The 26,027-nt window shown below is 40.1% G+C and overlaps 1 protein-coding gene across 1 annotated transcript; it reads left to right on the top strand.

Annotated features, from left to right (window-relative positions):
* The first annotated feature begins 21,094 nt into the window (after positions 1-21,094).
* LOC128053501 (U3 small nucleolar RNA-associated protein 14 homolog A-like) lies at positions 21,095-24,974 on the top strand. The gene is given in 4 exon segments (XM_052646019.1): positions 21,095-21,916; positions 23,483-23,993; positions 23,996-24,295; positions 24,298-24,974. Coding segments are annotated over 4 exon segments (2,310 nt in total).
* Positions 24,975-26,027: the final 1,053 nt, after the last annotated feature.

Raw genomic sequence — 26,027 nt, 5'->3', positions numbered from 1 at the left:
TAGCTTCTTGGCTTCATCAAAAATAAATAGAATAAATAATATCAAATAAAAATAATCACATAATCTGTTGAAGGTGCGTGTATGTATCTGTTTGAAGAAATGAGATAAAAGATGCAAGTGTTTGGAAAATTGGGGCATACTACAGAAATTTAAAACCCACTCATTAGCATATGCTAGTTGGCTGGGGAGAAACAACCCCAGTTCTGTCCTTCCAGAGCCCACAGTCAAATAGGGATAGCAATAGAGACAATTGAATAAGCAATTATGTATATTGCCTTAGCAGCTGGACAGGGAGAAAGGGAGCCCTGTTTGGGTATGTGGCAGGGACAGTTCACATAGCCTTGGTGTGACAATGGTCAGGGAAGGCTTCACCAAAAGGGATATTTGAGCAGATGGAGTAGTGTGTGTAGAAGCAGGGAAGGCATAAGCAAGAGATTAGGTGCTTGGCCTGACTGAACATCTAAGTAAAGTTAGGCCAGCTGGTACTTTGAGTGTGGGCACGGGTGTGGTAGGAGAATGAGTATGTGCAGTATACCAGGCTGGCTACATCATTTGTGGGGTCTGGTACAATAGAAACAAGTGGGCACCTTTTCAAACAGCAGGAAAATAGATTGCCCTTTCTTTCGCACTCTTTGTCTTGGTTGATTTAAAAAATTGGCTATTTAATGTGCTCCTTTGCGCCCAAGAATACTTACGGGGTGAGTGCAGGCCCTCCCAGTCATTTTGCACTCCATCCTGCAGTTTGGTGCTTGTGTGCCCAACTTCAGCCTTCCCTGAATCAGTGCTTAGGCCCAGCTGATGCTAGAGGGCAGCAGCAGTTCCTAGGTCTGGGGTAAGGAGCCTGCACTTGATAGTTGTTCCTGGGAAGGTGAGGAGGCAGTGTGAGCTGGTAGATAAATATCTAAGGCCCCAGAATGTGCTCCATTGTTTCCATAGCCTTCATTTGTTAAATTCGAAGATAAAATTGTCAAGAATTTCAAGATGGTGACATTTTGAGTGTGGGGTTTTGTGCAACAACTGTGCAGATTTGATCCTTGGGTCGAGAAGATTCCCTGGAGGAGGGCATGGCAACCCATTTCAGTATTCTTGCCTAGAGAATCCCATGGATAGAGGAGTTTGGTGGGGTACTGTCAAAAGAGTCACAAAGAGTCATACATGACTGAAGCAACTTAGCATGCACTTTGGATATGGGATTATTTTCTTCTCTTCTAGGGGTAAAATGTAGCTATAACACAAATATATATGATGCCAAGTCAATGGATCATTTGCGTCATTTCAGAGAGTCATTTAAAAAAAACAATTAAGGACATTAAGCAAGAAATATGTGTGTAAATAAGCAGGGAAAACTATAGCAGGTTTAAGTGGTTTCCTTTGAGTTTGATTTTTGTGTAGTTAATATTTTCTTTTTGCTTATCTATACTTTATAATATCTTTAAAATAACATGTATTGATTTTAAAACAAGAAAAACAAATTTATTACTATCTTAGCTTCCTTTATATAAGGAAAGCCTTTCGAAGATGTATGTTCATAGCAGAAATGTGTGTGTTGAATCACCATCTTGGTATTTCCAGAATAAACTTGTCAATGATTAAACAACAAAAAACTTCTAATGTACTTAGATTTTCTTGCTAGTAAGTTACTTTTGAGTTTTAAAATTGCTTTATTTGGGGGATAATTGTTTTACAATGTTGTGTTGGTTTTTGCCATACAATGTGAATTAGCTGTAAGTATATACATGTCCCCTCCCTCTTGAACCTCTCTCCCACCGTCCACCCCATCCCACCCCTCTAGGTCATCAGTGAGCATTGGGTTGACCTCCCTGGGTTAGACAATTTCCCATTAGCTGTCTAGTTTATGGATCTGTTTCAATGCTACTCTCTCAATTTGTCCCACCCTCTCCTTCTCTTGCCGAGAAGGCAATGGCACCCCACTCCAGTACCCTTGCCTGGAAAATCCCATGGGCGGAGGAGCCTGGTAGGCTGCAGTCCATGGGGTCGCCAAGAGTCGGACTCGACTGAAGCGACTTAGCAGCAGCAGCAGCAGCAGCTCCTTCTCTCGCAGTGTCCGCAAGTGTGTTCTCTATGTCTGTGTCTCTGTTGTGATGGTTGCTCAGTTGTGTCCAGCTCTTTGTGACCTGGTGGACTGTAGCCCATCAGGCTCCTCTGTCCATGGGATTTCCCAGGCAAGAGTACTGGAGTGGGTTGCCATTTCCTTCTCCAGGGGATCTTCCCCACCCAGGGATTGAACCCTGATCTCCCGCAGTGCAGGCAGACTCTTTACCAACCGAGCCAGCAGGGAAGCCCTATTGTCTCTACTGCTGCCCTGCAGATAGGTTCCTCAGTACCATTTTCTAGATTCCATATATCTGTGTTAATAAACAACGTTTGCTTTTCTCTTTCTGACTTCACTCTGAATAACAGGCTCTAGGTTCATCCACCTCACTAGAACTGACTCAAATTCTACTTCTACAATTGTAACTTAGATGAGAAAATTATAGACTATTATTTTGTATTAGAAAAAACATTTTGAGAAGAATGATGTTAGCAAGAAAGCAGAATAGGAGTTTTCTATCATCATCCTCCAACAGCATTTATCCATTTTAGGTTTAAAGTTTGATGAGTTTTGACAGATATATATAGTCATGAATCCATTACTAAAATCAAATATGGATTAGTTCCATCACCCCACAAAATTCCCTCATGTCCCTTTGTAATCAATCTCCTGTTCTATACCCCAGCCTCCAGCAACAACTGATATGATTTCTGTCTCTATAGTTTTGCCTTGTTATTGATTTTAATTTAGTTGCTCTGTGGCCAGGGAACATAGACTTTATTATAATGATTCTTTGCTATTTAATGAGATTTGCTTTTGGCCCATTATGTGGCTAATTATCATAAAGTATCTCTAGGTCTTGAGTTGCTATATGCAGAGTTCTATTTATGTCAGTCAAATCAAACTAGCTTATAGTTTTTTCCAATCTTCCACTGTCTTACTCATTTTCTGTCTGGTTTATCTATCAATTTCTGAGAGAGGTATATTAAAATTTCTCACTACTGTGGTGGATTTGTCAATTTTTCCTTTCAGTTTTGTCTTTTTTTTGCCTCATACATGTTGAGATTAGGTGCTTACAAGTTTAAAATTGACAAACCTTCCTCATGAATCAAAACTTTCATTATTATATAGTAATAATTTTCTTTATTCCCCAAATACTTTTTTTTCTTAATTTATTTTTTTCTCATGTTAGTCTAGTTTTCTTCTGGCTAATACTTGAGTGATAGATCGTTTTTCTAACCTTTTATTTTAAACATTTCTGAGTCCTTATGTTTTATATAATTTTTGTATATAATCTAAAGCTCTACTTATTTTAAACCCAATTTAATAATTTCTGCTTATTAACTGAATAGTTTACACCATTTACATTTATTATTAGTTATAATTTTAGTTTGTCTCTCTTACTTTTTTGCTTCATATTGTATTTTTTCTTTTCTGCCATTGTTAAATCCTTTGAGTTTTTGGTTTGTTTTCCCTACTCCCATTGTTTTTGAAGTTATGTAGACTCTTAATCTTTGAGAGATTCCCTGAAAAATTTTAATATGCCTATTAAAGTTTACTAATGTTTAAATTTAATATCCCTACTTTCTTCATGAACAATGAAATAACCTCAGATTTTTTAAAACATGACTATGCCCTTCCCATGTTATATATTATTGTTATCCAGTATTTTAATTCTCACCTATTTTTATATCCCCCAAATCAATTGTTATAAAATCTGATTAGATCTATCCACATACTTGCCAGATTCCTTATTCACTACTCCTAGCATCTCAGACTTTCCTTCTGAGATCATGTTCTTCCCTTTTAAAGTGTATATTTTATATGTTCTTTTGATATACTCTGTTGCCTGTCAGTTCTTCTAATTCGCTCTTGTTCTTTTTAGCTATGTATACAATTCTAGGCAGACAGTTATGTTCTCTGTATACTTAAAGCTATTATCTCACTCAGAATACCATACCAGAAAAACATCTACTTCTGCTTTATCGATTACACCAAAGCCTTTGACTGTGTAGATCACAACAAACTGTGGAAAATTCTTCAAGAGATGGGAATACCAGGCCCCCTTACCTGCCTCCTGAGAAATCTGTATGTAGGTCAAGAAGCAACAGTTAGAACTGGACATGGAACAACAGACTGGTTCCAAATAGGAATAGGAGTACGTCAAGGCTGTATATTGTCATCCTGCTTATTTAACTTATATACTGAGTACATCATGAGAAATGCTGGCTAGATGAAGCACAAGCTGGAATCAAGATTGCAGGGAGAAATATCAATAACCTCAGATATGCAGATGACAGCACCCTATGGCAGAAAGTGAAGAAGAACTAAAGAGCCTCTTGATGAAAGTGAAGAGGAGAGTGGAAACGTTGTCTTAAAACTCAGTATTCAAAAAACTAAGATCATGGCATCTGGTGCCATCACTTCATGGCAAATAGATGGGGAAACAATGGAAACAGTGACAGACTTTATTTCCTTGGGCTCTAAAATCACTGCAGATGGTAACTGCAGCCATGAAATTAAAAGATGCCTGCTCCTTGAAAGAAAAGCTATGACCATCCTAGACAGCACATTAAAAAGCAGAGACATTATTTTGCCAACAAAGGTCCATCTAGTCCAGGCTATGGTTTTTCCAGTGGTCATGTATGGATGTGAGAGTTGGACTATAAAGAAAGCTGAACATCGAAGAACTGATGCTTTTGAACTGTGGTGTTGGAGAAAACTCTTGAGAGTCCCTTGGACTGCAAGGTGATCAAACCAGTCAATCCTAAAGGAAATAAACCCTGAATATTCATTGGAAAGACTGATGCTGAACCTGAAGTTCCAATACTTTGGCCACCTCATGTGAAGAACTGACTCACTGGAGAAGACCCTGATCCTGTGAAAGATCGAAGGCAGGAGAAGAAGTGGACGGCAGAGGTTGAGATTGTTGGATGGCATCACCCACTTGATGGACGTGTGTTTGAGCAAGCTCTGGGAGTTGGTGATGGACAGGGAGGTCTGCCGTGCTGCAGTCCATGGGGTCACAAAGAGCTGGACATGACCGAGTGACTGAACTGAACTACATCATTCCATCAGTTTGGTCTGTTATAACAATATGCCATTAGACTGAGTCGCTTATAAACAATCGAAAACTATCTCTGGCAGTTCTGGAGGCTGGAAGTACGAGAGATCAGAGTGGTGGCATGGTTGGGTTCTGGAGAAGGTCCTCTTCTGGCTTGCAGACTATCATCTTCTCCTTGTGTCCTCATATGAGGGAAGGGATGACAAAGCAAAAGCAAAAGCGAAGTCGCTCAGTCGTGCCTGACTCTTAGCGACCCCATGGACTGCAGCCCACCAGGCTCCTCCGTCCGTGGGATTTTCCAGGCAAGAGTACTGGAGTGGGTTGCCATTGCACAACTAAGAGCCTAATTTCCTCCAAATACCATTATATTGGGGGTTAGGATTTTAATATGTAAATTTTGCTGGTGGGACTCAAACATGCAGTCATGACACTCAAACATGGCTGCAGTCACCATCTGCATCTTTTGTCTTCTACTGTTGTTATTAGTCTTAGAATTCATATATCTATAGAGTCAGTTTTGGAGAATTCTTACTCATAATTTCTACAAATATTACTTTTCTATTCTCATTATTTTCTTTTAGAAATCCAATTTGACCTATGTTGGAGCCTCTCATTCTTTCACGTATCTTAATTTCTCTTTCCTAATTTCCATTCCTTTGTGTTGCTTTTACAGCAATTGTTTAAGCTTATTTTTCAGATTAAGCCTATTGTTTTTTTGTTAAGAATGTAGCTCTTTAGGGGGCTTAGTGGGTAAGCCCCGCTTACCCCAATGGCTCAGTGGGTAAAGAATCTGCCTGCAATGCTGGAGACATGCGAGACACAGATTTGAACCCCAGGTCAGGAGGATTCCCTGGAGAAGGAAATGGCAACACCAGTATTTTTGCCTGAAAAATCCCAGGACAAAGGAGCCTGGTAGGCTGCAGTACAGTCCACTGCCAAGGTCCTATTTCCCTGGAGGTTGTTGTTAAAGGAAAGATGAAACCTAAAATTAAGTTACAGATAAGAGTAAATGCTCAAGAGAAGCCAAATCTATATCTGGCTACTATACTGGTTTTCATTTTTTTTTTTCAGTCTCTTGGTATTTTCTTTACATTTTATGATCTCAGCTATGTTTCAAAGGGTGTTTATTATATTTCATCTGGTGTTTCTATATGTTTCATAAAGAAAGGAATTCTCAGTATATTTATTGGCCATATTACTTGATTTGGAAGTCCATAGTTCATTCTTTACTTGAATTTTTTTTTCTCAAAACAATCTTCAGAAAGAAGAACAAAGATGGAAGTATCAGACTCTCTGATTTCAAAGTATATTAAAAGATTATGGCCATTAAAAGTATGATGTTGGCATAAAAACATACATGTGGATCAATAAAACAAAATAGAGAACCCAGGAAAAAACCATGCATATATGGTTAAGTTGTTTATAATGAAGGAACCAAGAATATATCCTATGGAAAGAATAGTCTCTTCAGTAAGTGGTGCTGGGGAATTGGACAGCCACATAAAAAATAATGAAACTGGACCACCATCCCACACCATCCACAAAACTTAACCCCAGTGAATTAAAGACTTGATCATAAGACCTGAAGCCTTAAAACTTTTAGAAGAAAAGGTAGGTGATGAGCTCCTTTACTTATTTCTTAGTGATGAATTTTTGAATCTGATACCAAAAATAAAAGCAATAAAAAAAAATCAAACACACACAAGTGGGCTTCTGGACAGTAAAAGGATCCATCAACAAAATAAAAAGGCAACCTATGAATGGAAGAAGGTATTTGCAAATCACATATCTGATAAGGAGTTAATGTCTAAAATATATAAATAAATTAATAACAAAAATTTGATGAAAAAATGGGCAGATCTGAATAAACGGTTTTCCAAAGACGGCATCCAAATGGCCAATAGGTACAGGAAAAACTGCTCAACATCACTGATCATTAGAGAAATGCAAATCAAAACTACAATGAGATATCACCTCACACATTAAAATAGCAATTATCAAAGAGACAGGGAATAAGTATTGACAAAGAGATGAAGAAAAGGGAACCCTTGTGCACTCTTGGTGGGAATGTAACGTGGTACAGCCTCTTTGGAAAGCAGTATGGAGGTTCCACAGACAATAAAAAATAGGACTACTATATGATCCAGGAATTCTATTTCTGGATATTTATCATAAGAAAAGGAAAACACTAACTTGAAAAGCAAAATGCACCCCCACGTTCTTTACAGCATTATTTACAACAGCTAAGATATGGAAATAACCTAAGTGTCCATTAACAGATGAATGGAGAACAAATTGTGGCATAATTGTGTGTGTGTGTGCTAAGTTGCTTCAGTTGTGCCCGACTCTTTGCAGCCCTATGGACTATAGCCCACCAGGCTCCTCTGTCAGTGGGATTCTCCAGGCAAGAACCCTGGAGTGGATTGCCATGCCCTCCTGCAGTGGATATTCCTGACCCGGGATGAAACCTGTGTCTCTTTCATCTCCTGCATTGGCAGGGAGGTTCTTTACCATTAGCACCACCTGGGAAGCCTATGTATATATAAATGAATGTTATTCAGCCATTGTTGTTGTTATTCAGTTACCAAGTCATGTCCTACTCTTCGCGATCACACGGACTGTAGCATGACAGGCTTCCCCGTCCCTCACCATCTCCTTAAATTTGCCCAAGTTCATGTCCATTGAATCACTGATGCCATCCAAACATCTCATCCTCTGTCACCCTCTTCTTCTGCCTTCAGTCTTTCCCAGCATCAGGGTCTTTTCCAATGAGTTGGCTGTTCATATCAGACGGCCAAAGTATTGGAGCTTCAGCTTTAGCATCAGTCCTTCCGGTGAATATTCAGGGATGTTTTCCTTTAAGATTGACTGGTTTGATCTCCTTGCTGTCCAAGGGACTCTCAAGAATCTTCTCCAGCACCACAGTTCGAAAGTATAAATTCTTAGGCACTCAGACTTTCTTTATGGTCCTACTTTCACATCTGTACATGACTACTGGAAAACCATATCTTTGACTATACAGACCTTTGTTGGCAGAGTGACATCTTTGCTTTTTAACATGCTGTCTAGGCTTGTCATAGCTTTCCTGCCAAGAAGCAATAGTCTTCTAACAATGAAAAGAATAAAATTTTGCCACTTGCAACAATATGGTTATGCTAAGTGACATAAATCAAACAAAGGCAAATGCCATATGATCTTTCTTACATGTGGAATCAAAACAAACAGACAAGAAACCAAGTACATAGATGTGGAAAACAAATTGGTATTTACCAGAGGTGGGAGGTATTGGTGGAGAAATGAGTTAAAGGGGTCAAAAGATTATAAAAATATTTTGAAAAGTTCACAAATAATAAAAAATTGCTATAATATCACCTACTTAGATGATACTTCAACTAGATTGTAAGCTCTTTAAGGACAACATTTTTTTCTTATACACTTCATAAATTGTGTTGCATTGATATGGCAGGTATTCAATACATACTTTCTGAGTAAAAGAATGAGCACATACTTTCTCAATTCATCCATAGAAATTCATATCTAGAGAATATTTGGAAAGTGAGTTTTAAATCTATGAAAGAAACTGACTTAGCCCTAATGGCCTATCATTTCAAAGAGTTTTAGTACTCAGTGACCATTTAATATATGGATTATTGACCTATTCATTCATATCGCAGATGCTTTGAGCTGTTCAAGTCTGCCAACAGAAATCTGTTTTACAGACTTCAAGATAAATGATTTAGTAGTCTTTAATGATTGCTGTTATGGATGGCTGTGCTCTTAATTGATAGTTTAGCAGATTAACAGCTCACTGGATGGATTATTTCACCCATCTATGCATTTCAGAGAATGACTGTATAGCTAATGGTTCGAGTCAGATCAAACAAACATTTGCTGAACTTCCGCTAGGGCAAAACACTGTCTAGTACCTAGTCAGTGGGATAGGGAGGAGGTGGGAAGCAAGTTTAAAAACACAACAAAAACAGCAACAAATGCATGTAGCAGAAATGTCGTAAATAACACGGTGAGCATCTATCATGGATGCTTTCCATGAAGCTTGGCCAAAATGATACCAAGATCATTCTTCTAAGAATTTCTGAAACATCTGCAGATTGTTTGTGTAGGCACACTTGATTTTGTGCTAAGAGTTTCTTGTTGAATATTATTGTTTATCAAACATGAAATTAGTAAAAACATTAACAGGATTTGTGTAATTAAGAGATGTGTTAGTAGCAGCAACAGCGGCAGTGGTAATCATGGCCATGGTTAAAACAAAAAGCTGTTACATAAGAAAGCCTAGGTAGGCCTTCTTCCTGGCTAGTAATGTCAAGCCTAAGAAAGAATTTGTTGATACTACAAAGAGGTAGACTCCTGTCTATTCATTAAGAAGAGTGTGGGTATTTTTTACGAAACAGACCTCATTTTGAATCTAATTTTTTTGGCTACGGGCCATATAAAACTATGTGTGTAATTGAACATCTCTGCAGTTTGGTCTTTTATGAAATGGGTCTAATAGCTACTTTGCATTGTAGTTATTTTCAGTTCAGTTCAGTTCAGTCACTCAGTCGTGTCCGACTCTTTGTGACCACATGAATCGCAGCATGCCAGGCCTCCCTGTCCATCACCAGCTCCCGGAGTTCACTCACACTCACGTCCATCGAGTCGGTGATGCCATCCAGCCATCTCATCCTCTGTCGTCCCCTTCTCCTCCTGCCCCCAATCTCTCCCAGCATCAGAGTCTTTTCCAATGAGTCAACTCTTCGCATGAGGTGGCCAAAGTACTGGAGTTTCAGCTTTAGCATCATTCCTTCCAAAGAAATCCCAGGGCTGATCTCCTTTAGAATGGACTGGTGGGATCTCCTTGCAGTCCAAGGGACTCTCAAGAGTCTTCTCCAACACCATAGTTCAAAACATCAATTCTTCGGCACTCATGTAGTTATCAGTACCTGGCACATAATTTGTGTACTCAAAATGTTCAATAAATAGTAATTATTATTCCAGTTATTTTATTAGTCACAAATTTATATGTCTACCATGACTGTCAAAATCTAGCAATGCCATTTACTGTTAGGAAACACATGTTGGAAAAGTCGATGTGAACTTTGATGACAACGTAGACTTAGGGTGCAGCTGGGAAATTAGACTGGGGAAAGACAGGCTGTCTGTAGGACTGGTAGGTGAAAACAGGAGTTAGAAAACTGGTCATAGAAATTCCATGTTGGTTTTTGTGGGAAGAAAGGGAGGCTTATCACTGTGATTTTCTCCACTGAACTCATGAAGACTGCTTGTTAAATCTAGTTTAAAAGAGTAACATTGTCAGAAAGCCCATTGAAATTTGCTCTTTTCAGCCTGATATTTTCCTATAGAAATAATTACAATTACATTTTAATATCTGGAAAATATTTCAGGTCAGAAATGGTGATGCTTGCACTGAGAAGAATAGGAGATGTGAAGTTTCACTGGAAAAATTAAGAAATACCATGCAAGAATATGATTATTGTCCTTTCTATCCCCTCACTGTGTATATATATCTGTGTACATATATATATTGTTTCTAGGTATATATATTATGTATATATACTGAATATACACAATATAAATTATATATATATTATTGTGTATATACAGTGCTTCTGAATATATATACATATATATGTGTATATATATATATTCCAAAGACAGGAATAAAAATGTCAAGAAATGCATATATATATACACACATTGCATTCCAATCAAGATTTAGTTTTCCTGACTTTTTGGCTTTCTTGAACATTATGAAGATTTACTGGAAGTTCAGAGGTCAGAGAAGTTCATCTGATGCAGAAAGCAAAATGAAGAAATACTTTATTTCCTCGTTAATGCATTTGCTTACATGAGATGGAAATTCTCGATGCAAATGCTTGATAAATACAAATAAGTCTTGGAGGGAGAGTTGGCAGAGTGACAGAACAAGTTCTCATGCCTGTTAAAGCTGCGTTTTGGGTATAACAGAGGAACCTCCTTACAGGCCCCCAAGCAGGAACTGCTGACCCAGGTTGGCTCTAAGATTTCAAGTCAAGTGTCAGCTTACCTTTCCCATTAGGCAGGGTAGCCTGTGATTCATTGCCAGTAGCCTGCCCCTGTGGGGACAGTTAGTGAGGTTTGAAGTTTCATTAAATTTTCCTTTCAAAATCCTTTTCTTTCCATGAGGGAGGATGAAAGTTAAAAGTTTCCAGATAAGCTTAGCTGGAGTGCATCCCATTTCTCTGAGTTTTAAGGATGGAGAAGGAAAACGGGTAGGAAGGTAAGTACCCTGTCTGATTTAACTGGGTGGGACTGCCCCAGTGTTACCTGCTGAGATGTTTCTTGGGCAGGTACCAAATTGCCTCAGGCATTTAGAGGGCTTATTTCTTTAGGTGGGCTGGCCCATTATCTCCTCAGGGCACAAGCTTACTTTCCATTAGTGCTAATGTGAAGGGCGTGCTCACTGAATCGTGAGCGCAGACAGGTGCGTGAAAGGCAGGACTGGGGCTGTCCAGAGGAGTCAGCAGGGCAGGGGGAGGTTCTTTTGGAACAGTGGCAGGCATATTCTTGCCAGGAAGTATGCATTTCTTGACATTTTTATTCCTGTCTTTGGATGTGGAATTGGGAGGGAGACTTTATTTTTATTTTTTTAAAGATTTTTTTTTTTGATGTGAACTTCACAGTCAAACTAATTAATGTATTCATCACTTCACAGAGTTGCTTTTGGGGTGTGGGGACGTGAGGGAACAACTAAGATCTGCTCCCAGCACATTTCTAGTGTACAGTTCAATTCAGTTCAGTTCAGTTGCTCAGTTGTGTCCGACTCTTGGCAACCCCATGAATTGCAGCATGCCAGGCCTCCCTGTCCATCACCAACTCCCGGAGTTCACCCAAACTCATGTGCATCGAGTCGGTGATGCCATCCAGCTATCTCATCCTCTGTCGTCCCCTTCTCCTCCTGCCCCCAATCCCTCCCAGCATCAGGGTCTTTTCCAATGAGTCATACAAGTCAGTATTAATAACTATAGTGACTACGTGTGTGTGTGCTTAGTCGCTCAGTCATGTCTGACTCTTTGCGACCCTGTGAACTATAGCCCACCAAGCTCCTCTGTCCATGGAATTCTCCAGGCAAGAATACTAGAGTGGGGTGCCATTCCCTTCTCCAGGGGATCTTCCCAACCCAGGGATTGAACCTGGTCTTCTGCATTGTGGGCAGATTCCTTACCATCTGAGCCACCAGGAAAACCCATTTTTAAAGTCTTTATTGCACTTGTTACAATATTGCTTCTGTTGTTTTATGTTCAGGGTTTTGTTTTGTTTTGTTTTTTTTGACATGAGGCAAGTGGGGTCTTAGTTCCCCATCCAGGGATCGAACCCCCACCCTCTGCATTGGAGGGCGAAGCCTTAGCCATTGCACTGCTAGGGAAGTCCCTGCAAGACTTTTAGGACTCTAGGAAGCCAAAAGTTTAGCAAGAAAGTTTTTACCTGGCCCATAGGTATCAACTTGTTAAAGAGATTTTCAAACTGCCAGCAAAGCATAATGCAAAGAACCAGATTAGGGAAGATATTTTTGAATATCTAGTTTCAGCCAAGCAAAGGAGAGAGAAAGATAAGATGTGCTGTGAGCACAGGTGTGGCTTGCTGCAGCAGACAGCTTCTGACCTTCTTCATGTAGCACCAACTCCCCCCAGCTTTGCCGAGCTGGGGAATTCCAGATTTGTTGCTAAGTAATAATTTGTCACAGTTGGATGCTATAATAAAAGCTGTTGCTATAGATGCTGTTCTTTTGAAAAAGTTAGAAAGGTTGAAATGGGGATGAGTAGGGACAATCTGGAGTGAAGTTTTAGGTTGCTGTGACTTGGGCTGCATTCTAGCTTAGTTGGCAGCCCTAAGTCTATGTCCCAGACTCAACTTTTGCTTCAGTCTTGATTTCATTGGGTCAATTAATTAATCCAACCAGTGTTGACTGAGCTAGCTGACTTTTGTGTAGCTGGAACAAAGCCTATGTAAGAGTAACTGTGGCCAGTGTCATTGTGTCATGTTAACCTCCAGACGTTAGGAGGGCATTTTTATGGTGTGATCTCAGATGTATACGTCAGAATCATCAGGGGTGTTTTCAAGGATGCACATTCCTTGGCCTTTCTCCAAATCTGCCATATTAAAATGTGGTGCACACACATACGCACCCTTTGGGCAACTCTTATAAATACTAACATCCTAGAATCATTGTTTTGTTGATATTTATCAGTTGTAAAATGTAGGTGGGCAATATTTGTAGAGGCAGTTTTTCTCCCCTACCTTCCTCCAAGCCAATTAAACTGAAGTGAAAACACATAGAAGAAATGATTCTTAATTCACATGGCTTCTGGAGAGGTTCAAACTAGAGAGCTTGTGTTTGCCCAGGAATTCAGACTGGAGTAATAAATGTCATATTTAAAAATAAATCCTATGTCCTTCCAAATATTAGGCCTCTCAAATATATATCAATAGGTTAAACAATCACCTTGAACAATTCATAAAAGAAGAAATGTCTTTCCTTATCTATTGCTTAGCTATTGTGTTCTTAGCTATTGCTGTCTATAGTTTTGGCTTCTCTGGTGGCTCAGACTGTAAAGAATCTGCTTGCAGTGCAGTGGACCTGGGTTCGATCCCTAAGTCGGGAAGGTTCCATGGAGAAGGAAATGGCTACCCACTCCAGTATTCTTGCCTGGAGAATTCCATGAACAAAGTAGCCTTGAGGGCTATAGTCCATGGGGTTGCAAAGAGTCAGAAATGACTGAGAGAATAATGCTTTAATTACAGTTTATTATAGCACTTTATTTATAGTTTATAGTTATTAATAGTTTAATGTAACCCCAGTCTTCCATTTAGATTGATTTTTTAAAAAAAATTTGAATGGTGTTTTTATCTTTCTTGGAACTCATTGTAGAGACATACCAACATAACATATAGTAAGTGTAAAGCGTACACACCAAACAGAATGCTTGTCATGCAATGATGCTCAGGAAGGGAGTCCTGCTTTTCGTTCCTCCTCTTCCCCTTCTTTCTCCTCTAGATGGCTCTGGGAATTCATATGAACTTTGTGATAATCAACTTTCTGATCCATGATTTCTGATTGAAATCACAGGCAGTATACTCATCCTATTTGAAACACTGGAGATAATTAAAGGTACTATTTGGTTCTTAATTAAAAGCACTTTCTTTGCCTGACTTAGCCCTTCATGTATGTAGACTAGAGGACATGTTCTTCCTTCTGTGCCCTGACTCTCAACACTGCCAGCTGGGAAAGAGAATAAAAATGTGAAATCTCTTTTCAGAAAGTGTGTGGACTCCATTTCCTTTTTGTCCCAAATAGGGAAAAGGTAATAGTCATGTTTCCCTGTTGAGAAAATGAATGAAGCTACCAACCTAGATAGCATATTAAAAAGCAGAGACATTACTTTGCCAACAAAGGTCCGTCTAGTCAAGGCTATGGTTTTTCCAATAGTCATGTATGGATGTGAGAGTTTGGACTCTAAAAAAGGCTGAGTGGGGAAGAATTGATGCTTTTGAACTGTGGTGTTGGAGAAGACTCTTGAGAGTCCCTTGGACTGCAAGGAGATCCAACCAGTCCATTCTAAAGGAGATCAGTCCTGGGTGTTCTTTGGAAGGAATGATGCTGAAGCTGAAACTCCAGTGCTTTGGCCACCTCATGCGAAGAGTTGACTCATTGGAAAAGACCCTGATGCTGGGAGGGATTCCGGGCAGGAGAAGGGGACGACAGAGGATGAGATGGCTGGATGGCATCACTGACTCGATGGACGTGAGTCTGAGTGAACTCCGGGAGTTGGTGATGGACAGGGAGGCCTGGCGTGCTGCGATTCGTGGGGTCGCAAAGAGCCGGACATGACTGAGCGACTGAACTAAACTGAACTGAATACCCTTTCATCAGCATAATTGCAGAGTTTTGAACAAAGATTTTAACTAGACTTAAGGACACCTTTATTTATCTCTTGTGCTGACATTATTTCTTCCCCAGATTAAATATCTCTGCCCTTGCATTAATTACCCAGAATCTTCTAATTGAGCAGCTCTGATTACAAGGTTTTTGAAGGAGAGCATTATATATTACTCTTTACCTTCATGTATATAATCATATATAATCACAAAAGAGCCCCTAAGAGGCAAAGAGAGGTCCTTCTTTGCTGAGACAAACCTTGCTTGGTCTAGCAAAGATTTCACTCTCTTTACTGTTACACAAATATTTTTGATAGTTAGAATTCATTTTAGGGATCATTTTGAAGTGTTCTTGAATTATAAATTCCAGAACATAAGTCACTGGCAGAATGTTATCTATATATTTGTATCTACATTTATGTCTATATTATATATAGTCTTAACCCCATTTCTGGTGCTCCTGTAAAATCTCTTAATTTCTAGAGCAGAGTCGCCCAAATCACAGATCCTGAAGCACATTTATCTCTTTCACATGCAGCCTTCACTCTTCAAGATCTCTAATTTATGTATTGGAAAATCCTATTAAACCAGCCTTGACAGGGCAAACAATAGCAATTTGTTGTTGTTTTTTTTTTTCTTCTGTTGATTGCAAAAGTGGCTTCTAGGTTACCTGAGTACTAATAGTTTCTTTTCTTCAGTTTGAGGTGCACTGGGATTTTAAGTTAAAAAAAAAAAAAGTCAATTTAATTTCCAGTGTCATCTATTTTGAAAAGAAAGAAAAAACAACCCAGGGAAGCTGGGGATATTGTGGTCTTTCCATTCTATCTGATTTTGAAGTTACGGTTTGTGGCTAGTATGACTTTTAAAATTAATTTAGAAACAATGGTAACATCAATGAAAAAATGAAATTAAAACAGTGGAAAAGACCCGGAACAGTAGAGGAATTCTGATTTTGGTGTCAATTTTGCACTGAGCTAATCCTGGTGTTCTAGATTTTTACCAGAAGTCAACCAGGGTGCAAAATCACTCACAAAGCTCATGAGTTAGGTGTGGGCCTCATGGAAGTTGATGCTCAGAGAATATGGTTAAATGGCAGTGATTCCCTGAATTTCCTATGCTTTAGGATGGTGACTTCTAAAGACTACTTCCCCTGGGGTCAATAGTGAGTTGGTGGAAATTTGGGGTGTCAACACCACTAGGAGGACTAAGTCTGTCTTTCACAAACTCATGCTTGGCGCGCCGCTTAAATCAGATCAATACTTGAGTGATGTCAGCTTCAGGGAGTGGGAGTCTTGGTCTAGGGGCAGAGGGAGTGGGTTGAGAGAAAGATGTGTGAACCAGAAGAGGAAGGGAGGAGAGGAAGAAGGCGGATGCAACATGCTCAGTCGTGTTTGACTCTTTGTGACCCCATGGACTGTACCCCTCCCCAGGCTCCTCTGTCTTTGGAATCTCCCAGGCAAGGATACTGGGGTGGGTTGCTATTTCCTTCTCCAGAGGATCTTCCCAACCCAGAGATCAAACCTGCATCACTTACATCTCCTGCATTGGCAGGCAGATTCTTTACCACCAGCACCACCTGTGAAGCCCATGAGTCCTAGGGGATGAGTCCCAGGGGATGGGTACCAGGGGATGAGTCCCAGGGGATAGGTACCAGGAAATGAATACCAGGGGATGGGTACCTGGGGATCCTTTTACTCAAGGGTACTGCTAGCAGCTGCCTGAGGCTCAGCTGCCTGCGGCTCTGCCTGGGAACTTTATGTAGGTTTAATCCAGATGTTAAGCCTGTTCTCTAATGGTGCTCATCTTAACTGCATCTAAACCTGGGAAGAGTGCTCACGTAGTAATAAATAACCTTGCTAGAGAGGAGGGCTGAGAGTTGAGTCCAGAGGATGTTGCTTCCATTCCAGGCCAAACTGCTTTCCTAAAGTAGGGGGGATAAAGTGCCCCCTTAAGTGTTCTCACCTCTGGTAGGAAAAATTCAATTTCCCTGAAAGATATGTCACCATTTTTCCCTTCCTGAGGCTTTAATCTCTGTATTGCAGTAGAAAAAGTGCTGAGGATCAAAGATGCCATACAAATTACTGGGTCACGTTTTGAAACCTACTTGTGTGGTCATCAGAAAGTCTGGGACAGGAGGTGGCTGGCAGCAGATGGAGAACTGTGGGGGTGTTGGACGAACAGCAGGGAAGGCCGGTAAAATTATCTGAACACAGAATGGTGATTCTGATGCTGTGTTCTGCCACCAAGCACAGGTTATTAGCTGTAAAAATTCAATTTTCTTTGATAGTGTCTCTATGCTCCTTACCTCTTCTCTGAAATTTAGGTGATGACCAAAGTAACTTCAGACAGTGTACTGTGTGGCATAATATGTGTTTTTGCTGTTTAGTTGCTCTGGACATTATAAAATCAATATACTATGATGCTGAAGCCAAATTTCAAATAGATACTGTATTTATCCTATCTTCCTTGTAATTTCAATCAGATAAGGTTTTTTTCTGTTGTTGTTGTTTTGTTCCCTGTCCAACACTGTTTGGTGAGCATTCAGTTTCTTGCAAAAAGCTAAATGTTGTACATGAATATGCTTCAGTCTAATCACAGCACATTTGTTTATTCCATAATATGTGCAAAGTACCTACAAAGTGCTATGAAAGAAACAAATTTTGTTTTAGACAGAGGACTTTCCTTCTCTTTTGGAGTTTAAGTGAAAGTCACTCAGTCGTGTCCAACCCTTTGGGACCCTGGAATTCTCCAGACCAGAATACTGGAATGGGTAGCCTTTTCCTTCTCCAGGGGATCTTCCCAACCCAGGGATCGAACCCAGGTCTCCTGGATTGTGGGCAGATTCTTTACCTGCGGAGCCACAAAGGAAGCCCAAGAATACTGGAGTGGGTAGCCTATCCCTTCTCTGGGGGATCTTCCTGACCCAGGAATCAAACTATGGTCTCCTGCATCATAAGCGGATTCTTAACCAACTGAGCTATCAGGGATGCCCTTTTGGAGTTTGCTCCTGTATATTATTTTTACTTCTTTTTTGTTTTATCAGCTTACCTTTTTTAATGATAAAATTAATATAGCTATAATACCTTATCAACAAATTGGAAACAAGAGGAAAAAATGCCTACAAAGTCATCCCCCTAATGAAAAACTGCTAGCATTTTGGTGTTTTCTTCCAGTCTTTTTTTCTGGGCATCTGGGTTTTCCTTTCCGTTGCTACAATGTACATATATGCTTTTATCTCCTTTCAGTTCACAATATTATGAACATTGACCATTTTACTACAAAATCTTTACGTCTTATTTGTGAAGGGTCTTAACACTGAAAAACAGATGCTGCTACTAAATCGCTTCAGTTGTGTCCGGCTCTGTGTGACCCCAGAGACGGCAGCCCACCAGGCTCCTCCGTCTCTGGGATTCTCCAGACAAGTTCACCAGAGTGGGTTGCCATTTCCTTCTCCAATGCATGAAAGTGAAAAGTGAAAGTGAAGTCGCTCAGTCGGGTCCGACTCTTGGCGACCCCATGGACTGCAGCCTACCAGGCTACTCCGTCCATGGGATTTTCCAGGCAAGAGTACTGGAATGGGTTGGTTGCCATTGCCTTCTCCAGAAAAACAGATGAGAGATATTTATTTAAATAGTCCCTTGTTTTTACTGCTTTAGTAGCAGCACGAGATGTGTAAAGAACATGTGCTTCCCTAGAAACTGGGCTTGAATGCATGCTCAATTACTTTTTTCTCTGTGATCAGAGAGAAGTAATTTCTCCTCTCTGAACCTCAGTTTTCATATCTATAAACTCTGCCATGTATTCAGTGAGTATGTGATCTGGAAATGGTAGCTATTATCACTTAGGCTTGCCTGAATTTTTGTCATTATGAATAATGAAATATGGAGCATATTTACACACATAATATAACACTTCTAGATTTTGTATTATTTTCTTTGGCTGTAACTTCAAAACAGAATTTCTGGGTTGATCCATTTAAAGATTTTTGACTTGTTTATCATATTGTTTTCCAATTTACTAATTGAAATCACACTGTCAAGGTATAACAAAACCTGGTTTTACTTTCTATTTTTCAGATGAACAATAAACTATCTTTTTAAGTCCCTGCAAATCCAAGTGGGAGTTTGACTGTAATATTTGTAAAATTTGTAATATTCAAATTTTCATTGGGGAATATCATATGCCTGCTCATTTACTAAAACATCTTATATTTTCATAAACCTTTGTATTTTTTCATATAGCCCACTTTTCTCATCCAGAACATGCATAAAGGTTCATGTGTTTTATTTCCATTGAGAGTGTACGTGTATTGTAATAATTATAATTATAATTATCATTATATTGTGATATGATTATATCATATGATCTATATTTTTATGTTCCTTTAATAGTCATAACTCTATTTTGTTCAGTTTATATGTCATTCTTTTTTTTTTTTACACTGAATTATAGTTAATTTACAGTACTGTGTTAATTTCAGGTGTATAGTATAGTGATTCCATTTCTTCATGATTATACTCCATTATAGGTCATTTCAAGATAATGGCTATAATTCCCTGTGTACACAATATATTCTTGTTGTTTTTCTTTTTATACGTAGTAGTTTGTATCTATTAATCCCATACCCCTAATTTGTCCCTTCCCACTCCTTTTGGTAATCATAAACTTGTTTTTTATGCCCATGAGTCTGTTTGTTTTGTATATACATTCATTTGCCTTATTTTTCAGATTCCACATACGTGATATCATATAATATTTGTCTCTTTCTAACTCTTCATCATCCTTTTTTTTGTCAGAAATTTAAATCAAAATTTAAATTCTGGTCAGAATTTTTAAATCAATAGAAGCAGTGATAGAGATAACCCTACTTATTTGGTTTGGATATAAAAGGACAACATTTCCCAAACTGTCAAACTATATTCTGAGGGGACTAGTGCTTTGTACAAAAAATGTTTGCAGTTCATTGAGATTTGCAATTCACATTACCATACAAATGTTTCCAAGACATCCTATAGTTAGAAATATGTTTAAATATTGTTCAGCTTATTTGGACAAAGAATCCTCATATTTACCCCAACTTTCCCCTCCTCTTTCTTTTAGAGCTGCATGTGTTTTTATTTTAGACATCAATATTTCTGAGGGATTTCCATTTGGGAAAAGATATAATATAAAATATATATATGAAATATAATGTTGGGATTAATTTGGAAAAGATTTTGTTAATAATGTCAATGAAGTAGCCATTTATCCCTTTTTAAAACTATCATTAAAAGGAATGAATATCACGTGTCTTTTAAACACCTGTTGAACAAATTAATTATTGTTATTTAGCCTACTAATGTGATAAAATAAAAAGTTCCTTGATACTGAACCCTCTAAAATCCTAGGATAATAGCTACTTGGAATTTGTAGATTTTTAAAAATACCCCTTGGATTGTCTTTGCTAATATTTTACTATACTTTGTGTTTTTATTTCTATATTCATAGGTAAAATTGGTCTATGATTTTAATTTTCATGTTAACTTTATTAGATTTTGGTATCAGGGATCTATATTCACTCCATTGAATAATGTGAGTATTTTTCTTTTCCTCAATACAGTAACTGTTTATGTTCAGCGTGGGAATTCTTTGCTCCTTGAATGTTTGAAATAATTCCCTGGTTAATGGGCTGAAGCCTTTTATGGGGATGTTCTTTAATAACTCTATTGATAATTTCACCAGCATTGCTCTTGTCAGGCTCTCCTTCTATTGTTAAGACAGTTTTGGTAATTTATGTTTTTCTTCCAGAAAATTGTCTGTTTTGCTGAGATTGCTTAATTTATTTGCTTATAATTATCCATGGTGTACTTCATAATTTTCAAATATTTTCTGTCACTTTTTAATATTTATTTTCTCTAATTGTGCCATTTCTGCCTTTCATTTTTTTAGAACTAAGCTTGAACTTATTAACTCTACTATGTTTCTTTTTTTAGTTTCTGATTTTATTAGGATTATGTCTTTTGACTTCTGCTCCTGGTCCATGTGAGAGACAGGCTGCTGAGATGAGGGCGAACCAGGCTGTGGAGAGCAACCTTCTGGCTTCAAACCAACAGAAAGAACTAGAGGATTTGCCAATAGACTACCCCTTGAGCACCAGTGAAGATGAAGGGGACAAAGATGGAGAAAGAAAGCATCAGAAGCTTCTGGAATCAATCAATTCACTTAATGGAAAGGATAGGCAGAAATTGGCTGAGAGGCCTGAGGCTAGACTGAAGGTGTCAGAGTTCAGTGTAAATTCTGAAGGATCAGAAGAAAAAATGGTCCTTTCAGATCTGCTTGAGCCTGTTAAAACTTCATCCTCATTGGCTGCTGTGAAAAAGCAGCTGAATCGAGTGAAATAGAAGATGACTGTGGAGTTACCACTTCACAGAGAAGAGACTGAGTGGATCCACAGAGAAGTGGCATTCAATAAAAGCTCCCAAATCCTCTCCAAATGGGATCCTGTCGTTCTGAAGAACTGGCAAGCAGAGCAGCTGGTTTTTCCCCTGAGCAAGCCCCAATCAGCATTTGCTCCCATCGAACATGTGGTCAGTGGCTGCAAGGCAGGAACTCCCCTGGAGCAGGAGATTTTTAATCTTCTCTGTAAGAACAGGGAGCCCATGACAGACCCTTTACTGACTCCCATGGAAAAGGCTTCTCTCAAAACTATGAGCCTGGAGGAGGTAAAGATGCATCGAGCAGAGCTTCAAAGGGCCCGGGCCCTGCAATCCTACTATGAGGCCAGGGCTCGAAGAGAGAAGAGAATCAAAAGCAAAAAGTATCACAGAATTCTGAAGAAAGGAAAGGCCAAGCAAGCTTTAAAAGATTTTGAGAAGCTGCAGAAGGTTGCTGGGGTTCAGCTCTGGTGGTTTCAGGGTAATTCGAAGGGGAGACGGAATCGGCGTCCTAGGAAAAATCTTATTTAATTACAGATATAAAGAGAGATTAGAAAAGAATAGTGTAGTAGGAAAATTAGTGGAGAAAAAGAGGCTGAATAACTTGGTTTACATGGAATACCAATAAAACTCCAAGACAAGGAATTTGCACCACCTACGTAGGCCACAGGCATCTTTCCATTCTCCCGAAGGAGAGGAGGCACTGAGGCCTCCCCGGTCCGATCTTAGAAGCCCAGGCAAAATTAGCAGGCTTGGTGAGTACCCACTTTCCAGATGGGAATTCAGCCGGAAGGGGAAAGAACGACACGGGGGAGTCAGTCTTTCCAGGAACTGATCCAATTTCTTTATTTTTCAGGTTTGCTTATATACTTTTTGTTATACATAGGGATGAATACAGAGTCACGTGGGGGTCAGCAGACCTGACCCTTGTCAAAATCAGGTGCTTCATATAAATGTATACAAAGGTCTTATGGGTTTTACATCATCTTCTGGCCATGAGGCCTGCCGACATTTTATGGCCCTTTCTGATAACGGTCAGTCAACCAGAAAACTTATTTTTTCCAGGGGTGATTTTTTCTTAAACCAAGTGCCACCCTCCAAATAAAGTTGCATTCCTATAGGGTGAGGGGGTAGTGGGTTACAATCAAGAAAGGGAATTTACTTAGCCTAAGGTTTAACATGATTAATCTAAAAGGTTAATACTTATTTCTTCTATATGCTAGTTATTTTCATTTTAAGGGCAGGGAATATGGAGATTTAGCAGCAATGGCACCCCACTCCAGTACTCTTGCCTGGAAAATCCCATGGACTGAGGGGTCTGGTAGGCTGCAGTCCATGGGGTTGCAAAGAGTCAGACATGACTGAGAGACTTCACTTTCACTTTTCACTTTCACGCATTGAAGCAGGAAATGGCAACCCACTCTGGTGAACTTGCCTGGAGAATCCCAGGGATGGAGGAGCCTGGTGGGCTGCCGTCTATGGGGTTGCACAGAGTCAGACGCGACTGAAGCGACTTAGCAGCAGCAGTAGCAGCAGCAGCACTGGCTCAGAAAATGAAAAACCCTTCACCAATATAATTTCTAATCAACCCATTATACTATACTAATAATTTTGTAACTTCTCAAAAGAGTCTGTATTTAGAAAGTTTTAAGCATCTCATGCCTCTCACAGTTGGGAGGCTGTAAACAATCACATGTGGCTGGGCAAACCTGCTCAGGCAGGCTAGAGAACTTTCAGAGGAGTTTGTAAGTTGAAACACTCATCATGCCCAGGAATTTTTATTAACTGGAGCTGCAAGTTAACTCCTTCTCCAAGAGAGGTGGTGGGGGAACAGCCCGCTGTAAAGTCAGAGGTACAGGTGAGAGCATAAAACAGTAAAGTAGGCACTCTGGTTTTGGGGGTAGATGCTCGGGAACAGGGGGTCTCCTGAGGCTCAATCTTGCCTTTGCGCATGCCGAAGCCTCCTTCCTCATGACCTTTGCCATGGGTGGAGTTCCTCACGCTGGCTCCTGGCAGAAAGTCAATCCTGCTGTGGCACTAGAAGAACTAGAAGACCTTGACGAGGCCAGAACGATGGAGCGAATGAGCCTTAAGCACCAGAGCAGTGGGAAATGGGCAAAAGCAACGGCAATTATGGCCAAATATGACCTGGAGGCTCGCCAGGCTATGCAGGAACAGCTAGCCAGGAACAAAGAGCTGACACAGAAGGTCCGGGTGGCCTCTGAGAGTGAGGAAGAGGAGGAAGGCCAGGAGGAAGAGGAAGAACCTCTTGTCCCTGACATGGTGAATGGGGTGCAGATAAAGGCAAATGGACTGAACCCCTGGATGTTCTGGAATCACTTCACTGATGCCAAAGAGGCTGAGGTCCAGAAAGATCTGGAGGATCCTGCTGAGCCTGAAGCCCAGGAGACTTCTGAAAGTGAGGAAGAAAGAGCAGTGGTGGAGGAAGAAACTCTCTTGAAAGAATTTGAGGAAAGACGATCACTTAGACAGAAGTCTGAGCTCAACCACATGGTGGAGCCAGTGCACAGACTGTAACAAAGGATGCCAGCAGCCAGGAGGCGCTGTCCGAATTGAGGGCACTGTCTCAGAAACTCATCACGGAGAACCATCAGCCAGGGAAACAAGAACTGAGTTCAGCGAGGACAGCTCAGAGAGAGGAATCTGTCAGGGAGGAAGAGGAGCCCATGTTGCTGCAGAGGCCAAAAAGAGCTCGGACTCTGGACGAGCTGGATGAGCTGGGCAGGGAAGGGTGTGTTGAAAACAAGGAGCTTCCCAGAACTGCAGTGGAAGGGCTGCAGTTGGGGAAGAATTGAAGTAATCATATTGGCACCCCAAGGAGAAGAAAAGGAAGGAGCAAATGATTGATCTCCAGAACCTCCTAACCATAAAATTGCCTTCCGTGAAGTCCTTGGCATTTCCCACGACTGTACAGGAGTTGAAAGATGAAGATGAGAGAGATCAAAGGCAGATAATAAAGGAAGCTTTTGCTGGGGATGATGTCATCAGAGACTTCTTGAAAGAGAAGAGGGAAGCTGTGGAGGTGAGTAAGCCAAAGGACCTGGACCTGACTCTGCCTGGCTGGGGCGAGTGGGGTGGTATGGGCCTGAAGCCCAGGGCCAAGAAGAGACACCAGTTTCTCATTAAAGCCCCTGAGGGTCCTCCAAGGAAAGACAAGAGTTTGCCAAACGTGATTATCAATGAGAAGCGGAACAGCTATGCAGCAGCTCATCAGGTGCAGGTGCTTCCGCATCCATTCACGCACCATCAACAATTTGAAAGGACCATCCAGACCCCTATGGGATCTACATGGAACACCCAGAGGGCCTTCCAAAAGCTGACCATGCCCAAGGTGGTCACCAAGCCAGGCCATATCATTAAGCCTATCAAAGCAGAGGATGTGGCCTACCGATCTTCCTCAAGGTTGGACCTCTCTGTTGTACAGAGGAATCCAAAACAAGTCTCCATGCATCACAAAAAACATCTGGAGAATAACTGTGTGGATTGAATTGCTGAAGTAGTGACACCTTGGTGCCGGGAACCAATAGCCATGACTGTTCCTCCACTGGCCTGGTTTTACTTGGAGCTGCAAGACGATTCGAAAACAAGCTTAGCACACCATGGGTGTAGTTAAGCCACATTTTAGAAATAAAGCCACTTTTGTCTATTAAAAAAAAAAGGATTATGTCTTTCTGTTTTCTGAAGCTCCTTGGTATTTTTTTCCTAAATTGATAGCTTGATTATATTTTCCCTTTCTCTTTAATTTCGTAAATAATAAGAACCCTTGACTATAAATTTGCCTATGAGTAGATCCATAAAGCTTAATATGTTTTATTATCGTTTTGTTATAGCTAAATAAGCTTTAATTGTACTACTAGCTGGCCTATTGAAGATCTCAGGAAAAATGCTCTAAATGGGCCTGAGACTTGTGGCTTTGTCATGTGTTCTTTCAACTTTTGCATCATTCCTTCCAAAGAAATCCCAGGGCTGATCTCCTTCAGAATGGACTGGTTGGGTCTCCTTGCAGTCCAAGGGACTCTCAAGAGCCTTCTCCAACACCACAGTTCAAAAGCATCAATTCTTCGGCGCTCAGCTTTCTTCATAGTCCAACTCTCACATCCATACATGACTACTGGAAAAACCATAGCCTTGACTAAATGGACCTTTGTTGGCAAAGTAATGTCTCTGCTTTTGAATATGCTCTCTAGGTTGGTCATAACTTTTCTTCCAAGGAATAAGCGTCTTTTAATTTCATGGCTGCAGTCACCATCTGCAGTGATTTTGGAGCCCCAAAAGATAAAGTCTGACACTGTTTCCACTGTTTCCCCATCTATTTCCCATGAAGTGATGGGACCAGATGCCATGAACTTCGTTTTCTGAATGTTGAGCTTTAAGACAACTTTTTCACTCTCCTCTTTCACTTTCATCAAGAAGCTTTTTAGTTCCTCTTCACTTTTTGCCATAAGGGTGGTGTCATCTGCATATCTGAGCTTATTGATATTTCTCCCGGCAATCTTGATTCTAGCTTGTGCTTCTTCCAGCCCAGCGTTTCTCATGATGT

Source organism: Budorcas taxicolor, chromosome 9, assembly GCF_023091745.1.
Source record: "Budorcas taxicolor isolate Tak-1 chromosome 9, Takin1.1, whole genome shotgun sequence".
NCBI classification, from domain to species: Eukaryota; Metazoa; Chordata; class Mammalia; order Artiodactyla; family Bovidae; genus Budorcas; species Budorcas taxicolor.
This window is presented reverse-complemented; position numbering and strand designations above follow the sequence as displayed.